General features: G+C 38.3%; 1 protein-coding gene across 8 annotated transcripts; it reads left to right on the top strand.

The window, feature by feature from the left end:
- LOC107609358 (DNA-directed RNA polymerases I and III subunit RPAC2) lies at positions 9,422-15,064 on the top strand. 8 transcript variants are annotated; one of them, XM_016311305.2, is made up of 6 exons: positions 9,440-9,770; positions 10,398-10,527; positions 10,627-10,694; positions 13,087-13,208; positions 14,190-14,266; positions 14,705-15,064. In XM_016311305.2, exons 4-6 carry the CDS (start codon positions 13,108-13,110, stop codon positions 14,839-14,841), a joined length of 315 nt encoding a protein of 104 aa, XP_016166791.1. In that variant the 5' UTR covers positions 9,440-9,770; positions 10,398-10,527; positions 10,627-10,694; positions 13,087-13,107; the 3' UTR covers positions 14,842-15,064. The 8 variants fall into 8 exon arrangements, with proteins under 8 accessions (XP_016166788.1, XP_016166791.1, XP_016166790.1 ...); XM_016311304.2 differs by having other exon boundaries at positions 10,409-10,527; XM_016311306.2 differs by lacking the exon at positions 10,627-10,694 and adding an exon at positions 11,958-12,000 and having other exon boundaries at positions 10,409-10,527.

Genomic DNA, 15,418 nt, shown 5'->3' on the forward strand with positions numbered 1-15,418 from the left:
TAGATAAGATAAGTTAGTTATCTTATCTTATCTTATCTTATCTTATCTTTGGGTGAGGTCAGCTTATCTTCAACGGAACCGCCCTTCTCTCTGTAGGCTTGGACTGCCTTTGGATTGGGCTGTGTCCCTTTGTTTGGGCCCTTCGTTCGGCTTTACTGTCGATTTGGCTGAGCTCTTTGAGAAGAGGTCGGTTTGTCTGACCTGAAGAGGTCGGTCGCTTTGTTATTTGAACATCCCGGCTCGGATAGCTCGATCCAGGGTATGAACAGCGCCCCTGCTTGAGCTCGATCTTCTTTTTTGAGGTCGAGTCCTTTAGACTTTGGTCCTTCTCTAGTGAAGCCGAGTTCAAGCATTTTGTCGATTTTTTCCTTTGTAGAACCCTTTTTTTTTAATGTAGAACGTTTTTCCTCTATAAGCGCGCGCTTTTGTATTGGCGCTTTGTTCTAGGGAACGTGCGAGGGTTTAATACCTTCATCAATTGGTATTAATTGCCCCGTTTCACTTGGCTTTATTTTGAATTTTGCTTCATCAGAAAACGGTTTCTCTCCTTCACCTTTCTTTGTAACTTCTCCCTTCGTTCTCTCACCTTCTGCTTTTCGCCTACATTTTGCCTTTGTGGCGTCATTCAAAGATCCAGCGATTCCGTCTTTCCATTTTCAACCTTTTTGAGGCTCTGCTTTTTTCAGGTTGGTTCCATTTGCAATTTCTTCCCGTCTTTGTTGCTTTGTCTTTTAGTTTTGTGGTGAAGTTTTGATTTTGTTTAGAGAAAGTTTGGATCTTTTTGTTTTTACCGCGCTTGATTGCTGTTGTAATGTGTGTTCTGGGAGTTTCTTCGTCTTTTGCATGGACCTTTTTGCCTTTCCTGTTGTTTGATGCTTTTAGGGCTCTGCATGTTCTATTGTCGCTTCTGTCCGATACCCAGAAAAACTGCATCTTTGCTCACTTAATCGAAGATTGCTCCTTGGTTTTTGTTTGATTCTGAAAAAAGGTTGCGCCTTTGACGGTTTCCGCTTGGCGTGTTTGATGTTTGGCGATGCTTTTTGCTGATAGACTGTAAAAAGATAGTGACTTTGATGACTTTTGTGTTTTGTCTTTCTCCTATGAAAAATGTTTGTTGTTTGAAGTTTTCTTTTCTTGTTTAAGAGATGCCGGGACGTAAGCTGTAGATTTTTCCTAAAATATTGCTTTGTTACTGCCTCCAAAGGATGTCCCAGGGCTTTGGTTTTGAGTCTTGGGGTTTTCCTTTTCTGTTTGTTCTTCTGTATCATATTTAGTCGAGTTGTTTTGCCCCTCGTCCGAGATGTTTTTTAGTAATCCAATCTTCTTTTCTTATTGTAGGATTAGTTGGCTTTATGTCTTCTCGCAATAACATTGTATAGATGTCCTCTAAAGTTCCCGAGGGATGTCCGATTGGCTGGACTCCCTTGTCTTGATGTGTGTCTCTGTGGTGGACGCTGATTTTTGTGTAGAGCTGAGGAAACGTCATAAGATTTGTAGTGGCAGTGCTCGGGAGAGGGATTATGAGCTTGTAGCGCCCGACTCTGACGAGAGGGTTTGTTTTCCTACTTTTGTCGAGGGGGGGCGTCCCTTTTTCTATGCCTATGAATATTTCTTCAGCCAGTTGGACATTACTTTTCCTTTTACTGCTTTCGAGACCGACTTGTTGTGGTCGTGTAACATTGCCCCGTCCCAGCTTCATCCGAATTCTTGGGGTTTTATCAAGATTTTTCAGTTGCTTTGCCAAGAGTTAGGCATAACACCTTCTCATACTCTTTTCCTCTATCTTTTTGTTTCTGCCAAGCCTGGAGGTTCTTCCAAAAAGAAAGCTCTTTGGGTTTCTTTCATGTCGGCCCAGGGGCATAAAGTTTTTGCCATGTACGATGAGTCTTTTAAAGACTTTAAGAATTATTTCTTCTGAGTCCGTGCTGTTGAGGGGATCCGCCCCTTTTTTCTTGATGAGAATGACGAGCCTGCTTTCCCTCTAGAGTGGCAAAAGAATGTGAGAGTGTCTCGCTATACCTAGGAGATCCTTGATGAGGTTGAGCAGGCTTTTGTAGTTGTTCTTGAAGATTTGTGGGGGGAACCACCCCATCTGGATACAAAAAGATTTTTGAGTGATCCATCTTTGGTTCGAACTGCTTTGGGTACTGTCTGACTTGTTTCTGTACTTGTTTCTTAGTTTTGCTTCTTCTAGATGGTAACTCCTCACTATGGTTGATTCTGTATTTTCAGAGATGTCGAAAAACAATGATTCCATGAAGGCCTACAAAAAGGCAAAGAAGGCCGCTGCTGCTCAAAATATCTCGGCCAAGGTGGCGGGAGAGGGATCTTCTCAAGTTTCAGTGAAGCCGCCCATGCCGAGTTCTCCTGGGCCGAGGAAGGTGATTCCCACTCCTCTGGTTTGTCTGGCCGACCCTCCATAGTCTTCCGCTGCTGCTTCTGGTGCTCCTCCCAACAAGAAACAAAAAACAATTGAGCCTTTCAACCTTGATGCCCCTGATTTTGACGCGGTCGAGTTCGTAGATCAGCAGATCGGTCCTTACGGTGTCCTCCCTATGGATGATGTATCACTCCTTCGCACTTGGATTTTACAACTCGGAGTAGTGTAAAAATGGCACATATGGGAGCTGCCCTGCACCGAACTGCTCAAAATCTTCCTCTCCATGCCACCAAAGCTTTTATGGAGGAGGCAAAACAGGAGTTCGATCGGATGAAGGGCTTAAAGGAGGAGCTTGAGGTGAAGGTGGCCAAACTAGAGAAGGATCTGAAGAATGAGAAGGCGAGTTCCCTTGCTCTGGCGGCTTCTGTGCGGTTGGCCGAGGATACGGCATTGAGGCATAAAGACAGCTACGTCACATCCTATCGGGAGGGAATGCGCTTGAAAGAGGAGTTGGAGAATGTCCGAGCTGATTACTCCGAGCTCCAGGGTCATCTTGTTGGCACTGTGAATGCTGCTTACGAGAACCTGAAGGAGCAAGTTCGGATTATTGCTCCCGAGGCCGACCTTGCTCTTTTTAGCCTGGACAATGTTGTGAGGGACAGTAAGATTGTCCCTGATGACCAGGATGATGACGATGTCGAACCTCCCCCTGTGCCTTCTGCCAAAGTGTCAACTTCTACAGTTCCTCCAGTTGAGGTCGGTCATTCCGTTTCTTATCCGGACTGTCAGATCTTGAACCGGGATGATGGTACCGTGGATGCTGTGCCTCTTCAGACTCGCCCTCCTTCTCCCTGTACTGATGCTGCCGAGAAGGCTCCCGATCTTAGCTGATTTTTCTTGGATGTTTGTGTGGATAGCCCGACTTGTGGGCTTTTAAACTCTTTATTTTGTAATTCGAATATTTTGCTGACTGTTGATACTCCTTGCGGTTGCTTGTTTAGCAACTTTTTATTTTGAAAAAACAACAAGTAGCTCTCAAGCTTTGGGCCTGATCCTGAAGCTTGTTTATAATATTGTATTTTGTATCATGCTTGTTTGCACTTGTCTTGGTACCATTCTGGGTTTTGAGAATGCTGGAGCCTTGCTGCTCGACCTCTTTGGATTGCTTTGTACTTTGTAGCTTGGATCCTTCGAGGTTGTGGATGTGTAGGTCCAACTTGTATTTCGGTTTTTCTTGCTCTTACTTGTATTTATTCTGCGCAATTCATAACCGATTTCTTTATGTTGGTCCTCTTTCCAGTTATTTTTGTAATCCTCTTTTTTGGACCTTTGTCAGGTCTCTTTCAGGGATTACTTTTATAACTTATTTTTGTAGGAGACTGATGCATGAGCATCTTGTCTATCTTTTCCTAGTAAATTTGCATATAATTTGTTGAATTTAATTAAGAATTAATTATATTTTAGCCACTATGGATGCTATTTTGAGTTTTGTGCAATTTTATTTAATTTAGGTAGCATTCGGATGGATTTGAGGAAGTTTCTGCAGAGAAAGAGAAGAAGCCAAGGAGATGACCAGCGAATACCGACGCGGATGCATGGCTTACGCGACCGCGCGGAATGGAGGAAATCGCAATGACGCGATCGCGTGCCTGACGCGATCGCGTGGACTGGAATCTGCACAAATGACGCGAACGCGTGGACGACAATAGGGTGGATTGGTTCCCTTTTCCAAAGATTGTATGTAGTGACACGTATCCCAGTGGTTGTACTGGGGTATTTCCCAGTCCGAACAGGCTGTTCGGGTATGCTCTAAGCTCCTTTTCTTCTAAGCCGAGCTTGTCGAAGGCAGTTTTGAATAAGATGTCGGCGGAGCTCCCTTGGTCAATTAATGTGCGGTGGAGATTGGCGTTTGCCAGTATGATGGTGATGACCATGGGGTCGTCATGTCCTGAGATGATACCGGATGCGTCTTCTTTGGTGAACGTGATTGCAGGGATGTCGGGTGCTTCTTCCTTCCCTTCGACATGATATACTTCCTTTAGATATCTTTTGCGAGATGATTTGGAGATTCCTCCTCCTGCAAATCCGCCGTGTATCATGTGGACGTGTCTTTCTGGTGTACGAGGTGATCGCTTAGCTCGTCCGACATCTTCATCCCTTCGTCTCTTTCTTTGCTCATCATCTCGGGTGGCCAGAAACCGATCTAGTTTTCCTTCTCTCACCAATTTTTCTATGACATTTTTTAGGTCAAAGCATTCGTTGGTGGAGTGCCCACGGACTCGATGGTATTCACAATATTCATTCCAGTTTCCTCCTCCTCTTTTGCCTTTGAGGGGTCAGGCTGGGGGTATTTTTTCCGTATGGCAGACTTCTTTGTAGACATCTACCAGAGATACCCTAAGAGGGGTGTAATTATGATATTTTTTATTTTCTCCCCTTGTCAATCTTCCTTCTTTTTGGACTCTTTATCTTTATCTCGGTAGGGGAATCCGGATTTTGAGGTTTCTCCCAACCGAGAGTTTTCTTCCATGTTGATGTATTTCTCCGCTCGCTCCTGCACTTCTTCTAGAGATGTAGGGTATTTCTTTGATATAGATTGACTAAAAGGTCCCTCTCGTAGGCCATTGATGAGGCCCATGATGGCGGCCTCTGTTGGCAAGCTTTGTATGTCCAGGCATGTTTTGTTGAATCTTTCCATGTAGTTGCGAAGACTTTCCCGATTTCCTTGCTTGATCCCTAGTAGGCTGGGGGCGTGCTTAGCCTTGTCTTTTTGGATGGAAAACCTGGCCAGGAAATTTTTGGCCAGGTCGTCAAAGCTTGAGATGGACTTTGGAGGTAGGTTGTCGAACCATCTGATTGCTGTCTTTGTGAGAGTTGTTGGAAAAGCTTTGCAGCGAACGGCATCTGAGGCGTCGGTGAGGTACATTCTGCTTCTGAAGTTTCTGAGGTGATGGTTGGGATCTGTAGTGCCATCATACAAAGTCATATCCGGGAGTTTGAAGTCTTTAGGAATTTTGGTTTTCATGATTTCCCTAGTGAATGGATCTTGATCTTTGCATGAATTCTCCTCAAGAGTGGTCCGAGTAGCTTTTTCTTTGAGATCGGCTTCGAGTTGTAAGAGTTTATCTTCTAATTCTCGACGCCGCCTTACCTCTCTTTGTAAATCCTTTCCGACTTCTCGTTGTTGCTGGGTTTCTTTTTCAAGTTGCTTTAAACGGTCTTGAAGCGCTTCTATTACCCCCGGATTTGATGATTTTTGTCCCCGTTCAATTCCGGAGTATCTTTTAGCGTAGTGTCTGCATTCTTGTGCGGCGTTCTATCTTCCAGACCTGAATCGTGGTCATTGTCATGGTCGTCCGCCATGGTGATGGGATGACTTCCAGGTTCCCCGGCAACGGCGCCAATGTTTCGAGGGTTACCTGAAACTGTAGGTCGATCTCGGATGAGATCTTCGGTACTGGTCGGAGATGACGTGTCCGGCTGGTGGGTGGCGGCCGGAGCTGTCGTGTCCGACTTGTTGGACTGGTTGCACTGCTGATCCTTTGGTCACAAGAGGGTGGGGGATACCTGCAAGAGACTCCGATGCTTAAGTTAGCATGGGTATTAAACAGGTTTTTAGTAGAATCAGAGTATGAGTTATACCTGGGTGCTCCAGTGTATTTATAATGGTGTGATAGTGACCTTTTTAGATAAGATAAGTTAGTTATCTTATCTTATCTTATCTTATCTTTGGGTGAGGTCAGCTTATCTTCAACGGAACCGCCCTTCTCTCTGTAGGCTTGGACTGCCTTTGGATTGGGCTGTGTCCTTTTGTTTGGGCCCTTCGTTCGGCTTTACTGTCGATTTGGCCGAGCTCTTTGAGAAGAGGTCGGTTTGTCTGACCTGAAGAAGTCGGTCGCTTTGTTATTTGAACATCCCGGCTCGGATAGCTCGATCCAGGGTACGAACAGTAATTGTACCCAAAAGAAATTTTCTTAAACCATGCAACTGCATCACCTCTGATTTAACTTGAAAGAACTTGACATTACAAAAAGAAATATTTGATTTTATTTAAAATTAAGAAAGGAAATCAATTTAAAATTTGAAACTTTTTGGACTTAAGGATAAAAAGAAATAAACTAAAGTAAACAAGCTAACAAAAACAAAACAAAAAATCATATAACATTCATATTGAGCCCAGAGATGATTGGGTTTAAGAAAATATATTAGACCACTCATGATCTGATTTTTTGAGGTTGGCTTAGATGACTCTGTACTTGCGACAAGGCCTGAGAACGATGGTTTAAGAGAAAGTTCGTCACTTGCCCAGAATTGTCTCATACCTGTTTATGAGACAAAAAAACTCTAACAAACACATCATCAATTTTCAAACAATGAATCATGGCTTAAAATCCCTAGACTAGTTCTAAGCATGCAAAATCTGTCCTCAACTAGTGGTTTAGTGAAAATATCAGCCAATTGCTCCTCTGATTTAACAAATTGAATGCTAATATCCCCCTTTTGAACATGTTCTCTTATTGAGTGAAATTTCACTTCAATATGTTTAGTCATAGAGTGCAAGACTGGATTTTTAGAAATATTAATGGCACTCATATTATCATACAACAAGGGAATATTTTCAGCATTTAATTTGTAATAAGCAAGCTGTGTTTATAACCACATGAGCTGTGAACAACAAGAATATGCAGCTATATACTCCGCCTCTGCAGTGGATAAAGCAACTGTTGGCTGCTTCTTACTTGACCAAACATTCAAGGACTTTCCAAGGAAACAACATAAGCCTAATGTGCTCCTTCTATCAACTTTATCACCGGCAAAATCTGCATCACAATAACCAACTGCAGAAAAATCATCAATCCTAGGATACCAAAGACCAAAATTGGATGTGCCATGAACATATCTAATGATCCTCTTAACTGCAGAAAGATGAGACTCTTTTGGTTTAGATTGGAATCTTGAACACATTCCAACACTTTGCACAATATCAGGTCTAGAGGAAGTTAAATACATAAGAGAGCTAATCATTCCTCTATACCTAGTCTCATCTACATCTTTCTCAATTTCTCCCTTGTCTAGTTTTGAATTAGGGTGCATGGGAGTTCCCATGGGTTTGATATTTTTCATACCAAATTTCTTAACTAGTTTATTGCCATATTTCTCTTGATGAATAAAAATACCATTTTCAATTTGTTTAATTTGCAGCCCAAAAAAAAAAATTAAGTTTGCCCATCATAAATGAATAACACAATAATAATACAAATTAACTACGTACCAAATAAGTTAGATTTTTCATTTGTTTGTCTCAATATATTAGCATGATCGAGAAAATTAAAATGATTGTCAGGAATTTTACGATCATCGACCGTATTTACTATACGTGACTCATTCTTAAAAGTTATTCTATACACGTGTGCAGTCGGAAGATAAATTCCGCTTGATTTCTCAATCAAAAAATTTGAGAAGACATAAACCTTCCCCTCGATCAGATCATTCTCAAATATCTTTGCCAAATAATTCTTGATTGAACAATGAATTTTATCACACTGTAAAATAAATTAAAAATAAAGACTATTAGCACTTATAACCCTGTTAAATCGCACTGTCTTTTATTCATGCAAGGATTTACTTATCAAATAAACTTAAAATATGAACAAAAAATATTTATAAACTGGACCTAGCATCACTTGAAAAAATCATGGAAAATAATCAGCTTACCTTATCATTCATGAGAACTATTTCTAGGTAAGCGGTCTAATTACTCTTATCAAATTTAGATGGGACTTTCCATAACCTTATAATCCTTGCCTTTATTTTCCAAACTTTTTCATTACATAATCTATCATAGGTAATACTGTTGATAGAATCATAGCTAGTAGCCATTAGATATGAAAAATAATCAACAAAAAAAGAACTATGTCTGAGGTACGAATTTTTTAGATGATAAATAATTATAACAATTCACTATTACGACTTATATATATACACACACTAATTGTACACGGTATGAATTTTTAATGGAGATACTTGCTACAATTAGAAAAAAATTATATAAATAGAGATACTTGCTAAGTATATATGTTATCTACATTAATTATATGCCAATATTTTTTATTATTATTATTATTATTATTATTATTATTATTATTATTAAAATAATTAAAAGTATTTTTAATTGATAATTAATAAGTAGTTTAATAATACATTAAATATTGATTTGATATAATTATAATAAAGACAGTTTCTTAAATTAGTATAACTATGTATCATTCATTAAATACTAATTATAATATAATTATATTAATTAAAAATATTTTTCTAAATAAATTTAGAAGAGAGAATAATATAATCATTTTGGAGGTAAAATGGATTTACGAAAAAGTGACACCTTACCATAGGGGTGTTATCGGTTCGGTTTGGTTCGGTTTTGGACCAAAAACCAACTGAACCGATATGTTCGGTTCCTACAGACACACAACCGTTCGGTTTGTTGCTTTTACAACAACCGAATCGAATCGAACCGAACCAACAGCGGTTTGGTTCGGTCGGTTTTTTCGATTTTTAATTTCTAATGAGCAAAATATGAATCACAATAAATAAAGGTTTAAAATAGTCAATAAACTGAAATAATAAGAGTAAAACATTGAAATGGTTAGGGGTTGGGAATTTTTATTGTTAGGTTAAAGGTTAAAATGGTTAAAACATTGAAATGGATGCATATCTTCGGTTCGGTTTGGTTCGGTTCGGTTTCTATCGAGCCAACCAAAAATCGAACCGAACCGATCGATTTTGTCAGGAAAAAAACCAAAAAAACAATTTTTTCGGTTTTTAAATCGGTTGTTGTAATTTTCGGTTCGGTTTACGGTAATTTTCGGTCTGTTTGGATAACTTACACCCCTACCTTACCATCATAAGTTGAAGAAAAATCAATTTTAATATATTAAGTAGAAATAGATAGATAGATAGATAGATTTTTTACTTTAATTTTTTAGTCATTTCCCCTTCAAATATATATATTGAAAAGTTGAAACCCTAGCCCCTCTTTCCGAACACTAGCACCACTACCCAGTCAGTCACCCTCACCCCTCCTCGCGACCCCCCTTCTGCGTTCTCTCCATCTTCTCTGCACCCAGCCAGCCACCTCCGAACACCTCCCTCGCCACTGTCCGTTTCACCTCGCCGTCCCACTCACTGCGCCATCACCGCACCGCGCCATTCCCCCTCTGCTGCACTGCTGCGAGTTTATCTTTTCCCCTTTTCCTTCGCCAACGTCGCTGCTCCGTTGAGTCCGTTCAACTGCTGCGCCGCTGCCGTCGTGCATTGCTACTCCGCGTCTCTGCTCTTCTTTTCACCGGCGTCTCTCACCTCTCTGGCCATTTCTCTCCTGTCCGTGGTAAGATTCACTGCTCTCTCCTTTCCTGCTTGGATTTTGGCATTTTACTTCATTAATTTGATTTCATGCTAATTAATAATTACTTTCTGATAATGTAATTTTTCATATTTTAAAATTCTATTTTTTTCCATGGATTTGGTTTTGATTTTGATTTTTTAATGTTGGTGACTGTTGTTTTCGTTAATGAATGCGATTCTGAACTTCTGATTTTGTTGGCTGATCTGTTTGTAATCAAATCTGCTTAGTTATCCATTTTCTAGAGTTATGCCAAATACTACAGATTAAAAGAGTTTCTGAAACATACAACTTTTAAATTGTGGACAATATCTTTATTGATTCTAAAACTTACAATAAGGATAATTGTGCTTACCCAATAATAATCCAGCTAATGTGGAATCTTACTTTATTTTCCAAGAAAGTTCCATAAGACTCTTATTTTTTTATAAATCAATGTTAAACCTCACATATCCGTTATTGTGTAATTACTAACAATTGGTGTTCTTGATTATAAGCTATTTGATAATAGATTTAGTTTTGATATTTATGTATTAAATCTTTTGTTATATAGTTACATAAATGAATTAGAATTTTAGTCACTTTCTTATCTTAAAAGCACGTTTGATAAAGTCCCAATATAGGTGGGGTTGGAGCCTTGGAGGAATCATCAAATCACTAATTTGGACTTTGGAGTCCAAATCCAAATCATCAAAACTGTGAATACTTTCTGTTTGCATTTGTTGTGTTCTGCTGCTTCCAGGTAAGTCTCAACCAATACATATTATTGTATTTCCAATTAGTGATCTTTTATCCTTTTCTGTTTTTTAATTCTCGTAAATTGTTGATTGATATAATATAGGTAAGTCAGGATCGAAAATTCCAATTCTTTGGAACTATGAGATGGATATGGGAGATTTAAGAGTTTAGGTAATTATTTTTTTTATTATGTCAAGAAAAACCATTTAACCAATTTAAAGCCGGATCCAGATCCAGATCCGAATTAGGATCCAAAATTGGAAAAACTCTAATCTGAAGTCACAGAACCTCTTCGACTCTTCCCTCTTGGTCTTCTCATCTTTTGACTCTTCTCATCATCTAAACTCAGCTAACGGCGCTTATTGTCTCCGCCGGTTATTGTCTCCGCCGCAGCTGGCATCAGAGCAGGCAGCTGGTTCGTCTTCTTAAATATTATAAAAATAAATAAAAATAATTAAGGATATATTTATCCTTTTATAAAAAGATTTGGTTCGTCTTCTTAAATATTATAAAAAAATTTGGTCTTTTTTAATAATTTTAGTATTAAAAGTCCTTTTTAATAATTAAATCTTTCTAACGGTCCTTTAGAATAATTTTAAATATATGTTGTATTTTTTTGTATTATAAAAATTTTAAATTTATATATTCACATATTCTATATAGTGTCATCTCGTGTATGTGGCGCACTTGTCAAATATCTAACCATGAAATCCCTAAATTACCCCGAAATTACCCAAACCCTAATGTACTCCCCATACTCCATTACACAGAACACACATGTTCCTTCACCCCTCACCCAGCGCCACAAACTCTCCCACCAATCCAGACCTCCTCACAGCCCCGTCGTCCTCCCTCTCCTCCGTCTACCACCGGACAACAGCAACTCATACCAGCAGCCTTTTGTCTCCCTCTCCTTTCCTTGTAGCACCCCTCCCTCTCCGTCGTCCTCCACGGCTCCACGCAGCAGCAGGCCAGAGCAGCACGCATCAGCAGCCGCCGTGGTCCTCCGCGTACAGTAGCAGCACGCACCAGCACTCCCCATATCGCCCTTCACTCCGCCGTCGCTCAAGCTTCAAGGTCTCGCAGCGCCTTCCATCCGCGCAGTCCCTGTTTTTGCCGTCCAGCCCCGCCGTGTCGTCTTCCCTGCACTGCCTGTTTATCTAGAACGGAGCCCTAGGTGTTGGGATTTTTTTCTAATTTTTCTGAACTTTTTCTTTTCTGACTTCTAATTGGTTTTAGGTTGTGACTTGATAATTTTTCTGTTCGTTATGATTATTGGTTCTTGGTACTGATTTAATGATTGCGGTTATGATGATTTTCAATTTGTTATGATTATTGGTTCTGATTTTCCATTTTTATTCTGATTATTTGTTCTCTACCTTTTTTTATTCTGATTTTCTTTGTTATGATTCTTTGCTGTTTTGTTCTGAAAAGAGTGGTAAAGATGGCATTGAGCATGAAGATAAATTTCACAAAGGCAAGCTTGAATATGCAGATCTATCACCTTCCTTACTCTTACTAATTAAGTGAGGAACTCCTGATGATACTCATGGGCCTCAATTGTTTGTTAAAAAGTTTTGGAATTTATTGCATGTTTTGTTATTGAGGCCATGGGCATCTTCTGGGTTTATTATGTATCTATGCGTGTATCAATGTCAATTCAATGCATAGCAAGCTTGATCTCTCAGAGCCAATGTGAACAAGAACAATAATTATCATTGGGAGGGATGGAAAGAAGATTGGGTTAACACCAAAGATTTGATTAGATCAAAGAACTTCACTTTATTTTCCTTTGTGTGAATCAAGTTGAGTGGTGTTTTGGTTCTTCTTTACTTTTGTTTTTCTTTTCTCTTTTGCGAGCTTGTGTAATTTTTTGTTTCTGTTTGCTGACTCACTTCACTGTTTTTATTCTTTTTTATTTTGGTAACCTTTGCCTTAAGTAACCACTAAACACTAGCCACAGGTTCTACTATTTATAGAACGAACTTTGCCACTTAAACCCATTGCCAAAGGAAATTAGAAGCTAGTACTTTTAGAAGATTTGCTTTGATTAAAGAAGCTCAACCCATTGAGTGATCCTGGTTTCAAGATATTGCATGTTGTTATAACTTGTGCTTTAAAAGAAAAGTGGAATCTCTGGCCATAAATCATAAATCAGTCATAGCAAATATGATTATTGGTTCTCTACTGTTTTTTTATTTGAATTTTTTTGTTATGATTCTTTGTTGTTTTGTTCTAAAAAGAGTGGTAAAGATGGCATTAAGCATGAAGATAAATTTCCTTTAGAACATATTTTTTTAATTAGCGTAAAAATTGAAAAACCGAACCAAACCAATCTATTTCTAGTTGGTTTGGTTGGCCTCACAAAAAAACCGAACCAAACCAAATCGAATTTTTATGTATAATTTGTGCGGATGATTTTTTTTTTCCTTCTAAAATCCGAACCAGACTGCAAACCAAACACCCCTAGCCAGAGTAGCTGCTATCCTATTTTCTGACGGATACTCAGTATTATTATTTTTGAAGCTCACTTAATTTTTATTTTTTTGTTTGTTTTTGTCAGGTTTCAGATTAGTTGTCAGTGATGGAGCATGGGTCACACTCTGATCAGAGTAAATCAACTTTTTCTCTGGCAGATGAGGATCATACATTTGCAAATTCTATGAGATTCACATTAAATCAAGAGTAAGTAGTGTGAAAACCATGTGTTTTTAATCTTAGGAATTTATTCTTGCATTTTGAGAGGAAACTACATAAAATGACACAGAAATAAAAGAAGCAGTATATATTGCTATAGCTATATAGCTGAAATGAAAGAAACCTTATTGGAGCATTAAGCAGTTACACACCCCAAGAATCTCCCAATTTAGATGCCTAACTGACTGCTCTCCATATTCTCCCTTCTTACTAGTTACAACAAACTTGACACATACGTGGCGCATCTCTTCTGTTTCACATTTCCCTGCAGAAGTCATCGCTTGACCCAATTTCAATTGGTTCCTATTAGCCCTTGATTTTATATTAGAAATATTTTCAAAATCAGTCAATGGAATTTAATATATGTTCTAAGTGTAAGCGATATCATACAAGGTTCCCTTATAGCAACCATGTCAGGAAAATCCATTAGCAAATAGCAATGCAAAAGCTCTTTATCCAACAATTAATTTAGTACCAGGAAATACCTTTGAATTTGAGGCATTTCTTTCCAACCACCAAAATAAAGAAGTAAGCAGCATGCTGCTCTAAATTCATGTCTTCCTTATAATGACCAATCAAACTTTGTCTAGATTCTGTTTTACTATAAATCTTTACATACTTGGTCCTTATACATGATAAAGAGGAGGGTTGCATTAGACCAATGGTAGCAAGTGTAAGACTTTGTAAAAATTCACCAAAAGAATTAATGAATTCTTGAAATAAATAAATATAAACTGAACTGAATCCTTATTGTGAAGCATGAATTTCTCCCACATATCTGTGAGGAGAGGACGGGGGATTGAGCCAAATATCTCTATTGCTTTTGATTTCTCTTTGTATTTTTTGTGGCACATAATTAATTATCCATTAGTTTAGGTTTTGCATCTCTCTTTTTCACTCCTTCACTTATAGCTTTTATTTTTAGTACTATATATCCCAATGAGGTGATATCATTAATGTTTCTTGCAGTCCAAGAGTTACATTTTGTGGGTACAGCATTCCTCATCCGTCCGATAACCGCGTTAACATCAGAGTCCAGACAACAGGTAACATATGGCATGCCTTTCACAGCACCTTTTTTTCATCATTTCATATCTATGGCAATTTTCCAAGCCTGATCCTATTGTTTTCTTGGCATTTCAAATTTCATCTTGTTATCATTTAAGTGGTCTTAATCTGATCCTCTTTTCTTTATTTTAGCTGTTCCTCTTAAGGTAGTTTCTGGCCATTTCAGGAAGATATGAGTAAAGTCTAATGTGTTGTCTCATGCATGATTGAACTTGAGGCTGAAATTATTGTTTTGAGAAAAGTGTGGTGAATTAAGTCCTATTCAATGCTCAAAAGTCATATATATAGCATTGACTGGGAGATAGATTGAGGACATGTTAATACCCGCAGGCATTCCCATAAAATTTATTGATTTAGTCCAATTATCATTCATTTGGTCTTATTGTGTTCATTGCTTTATCATTATGCAACTGTAGGGGATCCGGCACGAGAAGTTTTAAAGGATGCATGTCAAGATTTGATGCTTATCTGCCAACATGTAAGGAGCACTTTTGATAAGGCTATCAGTGATTTCAAAAAGAGCGAGACTGTAGAGATTGATGATTCTGAATAGTAATATTTTCTAGTTATACACTTGGTTGTTATTCTGTTGAGTGTTGATTCCCCACTGTATATGGTTGGCATCAAATTTTCATTAATATAAAAGCCCGTTTTGCTTTCAATGATGATGTGTTGGAGACAAGACAAGGGGCCTTCTATTCCTATTTGTTACTTTGGTTAATACACGAAGTCTTTTAATTTTTTCTTTAGCAAATTAATGACTTTTGATTACCACATGCTCATGCTCCTTGACATTTTATTTTGCATTGAACTAGTTTTACACCAATAGTTGTTATCAACCATGTTTGCATTTGCTTCTCTAGTCTTGGTAAAAAATTCTTGTCATTGGTGCAAATTACTATAACCCAGGCCTAGGGTATTGTTATTTAAACGCGTCCAGTTTTACAATATTGTTTGTGTTTATGATTTTACTAACTTCCTCATTGATTTTTTACCATTTAAAATTCACAATATTCTTAGAATGTTCCATCTGAAACCTACGCACAAATAAATATTAATTTTTTCTGTTTTTATTTAATGATGCTGTTTGGTGGAACCTAAAAATTATTTCATTAATATAAAAATTCAAT

Source organism: Arachis ipaensis, chromosome B07 (assembly GCF_000816755.2).
Source record: "Arachis ipaensis cultivar K30076 chromosome B07, Araip1.1, whole genome shotgun sequence".
Classification (NCBI taxonomy): domain Eukaryota; kingdom Viridiplantae; phylum Streptophyta; class Magnoliopsida; order Fabales; family Fabaceae; genus Arachis; species Arachis ipaensis.

Excerpts from the sequence above, each read along its gene's own strand:
- LOC107609358 (XM_016311302.2), top strand. The coding sequence starts at position 13,108 with ATGGAGCATGGGTCACACTCTGATCAGAGTAAATCAACTTTTTCTCTG. Across the intron at positions 13,209-14,189 it reads AGATTCACATTAAATCAAGA|TCCAAGAGTTACATTTTGTG; the intron begins GTAAGTAGTGTG and ends TGTTTCTTGCAG. Across the intron at positions 14,267-14,704 it reads CATCAGAGTCCAGACAACAG|GGGATCCGGCACGAGAAGTT; the intron begins GTAACATATGGC and ends ATGCAACTGTAG.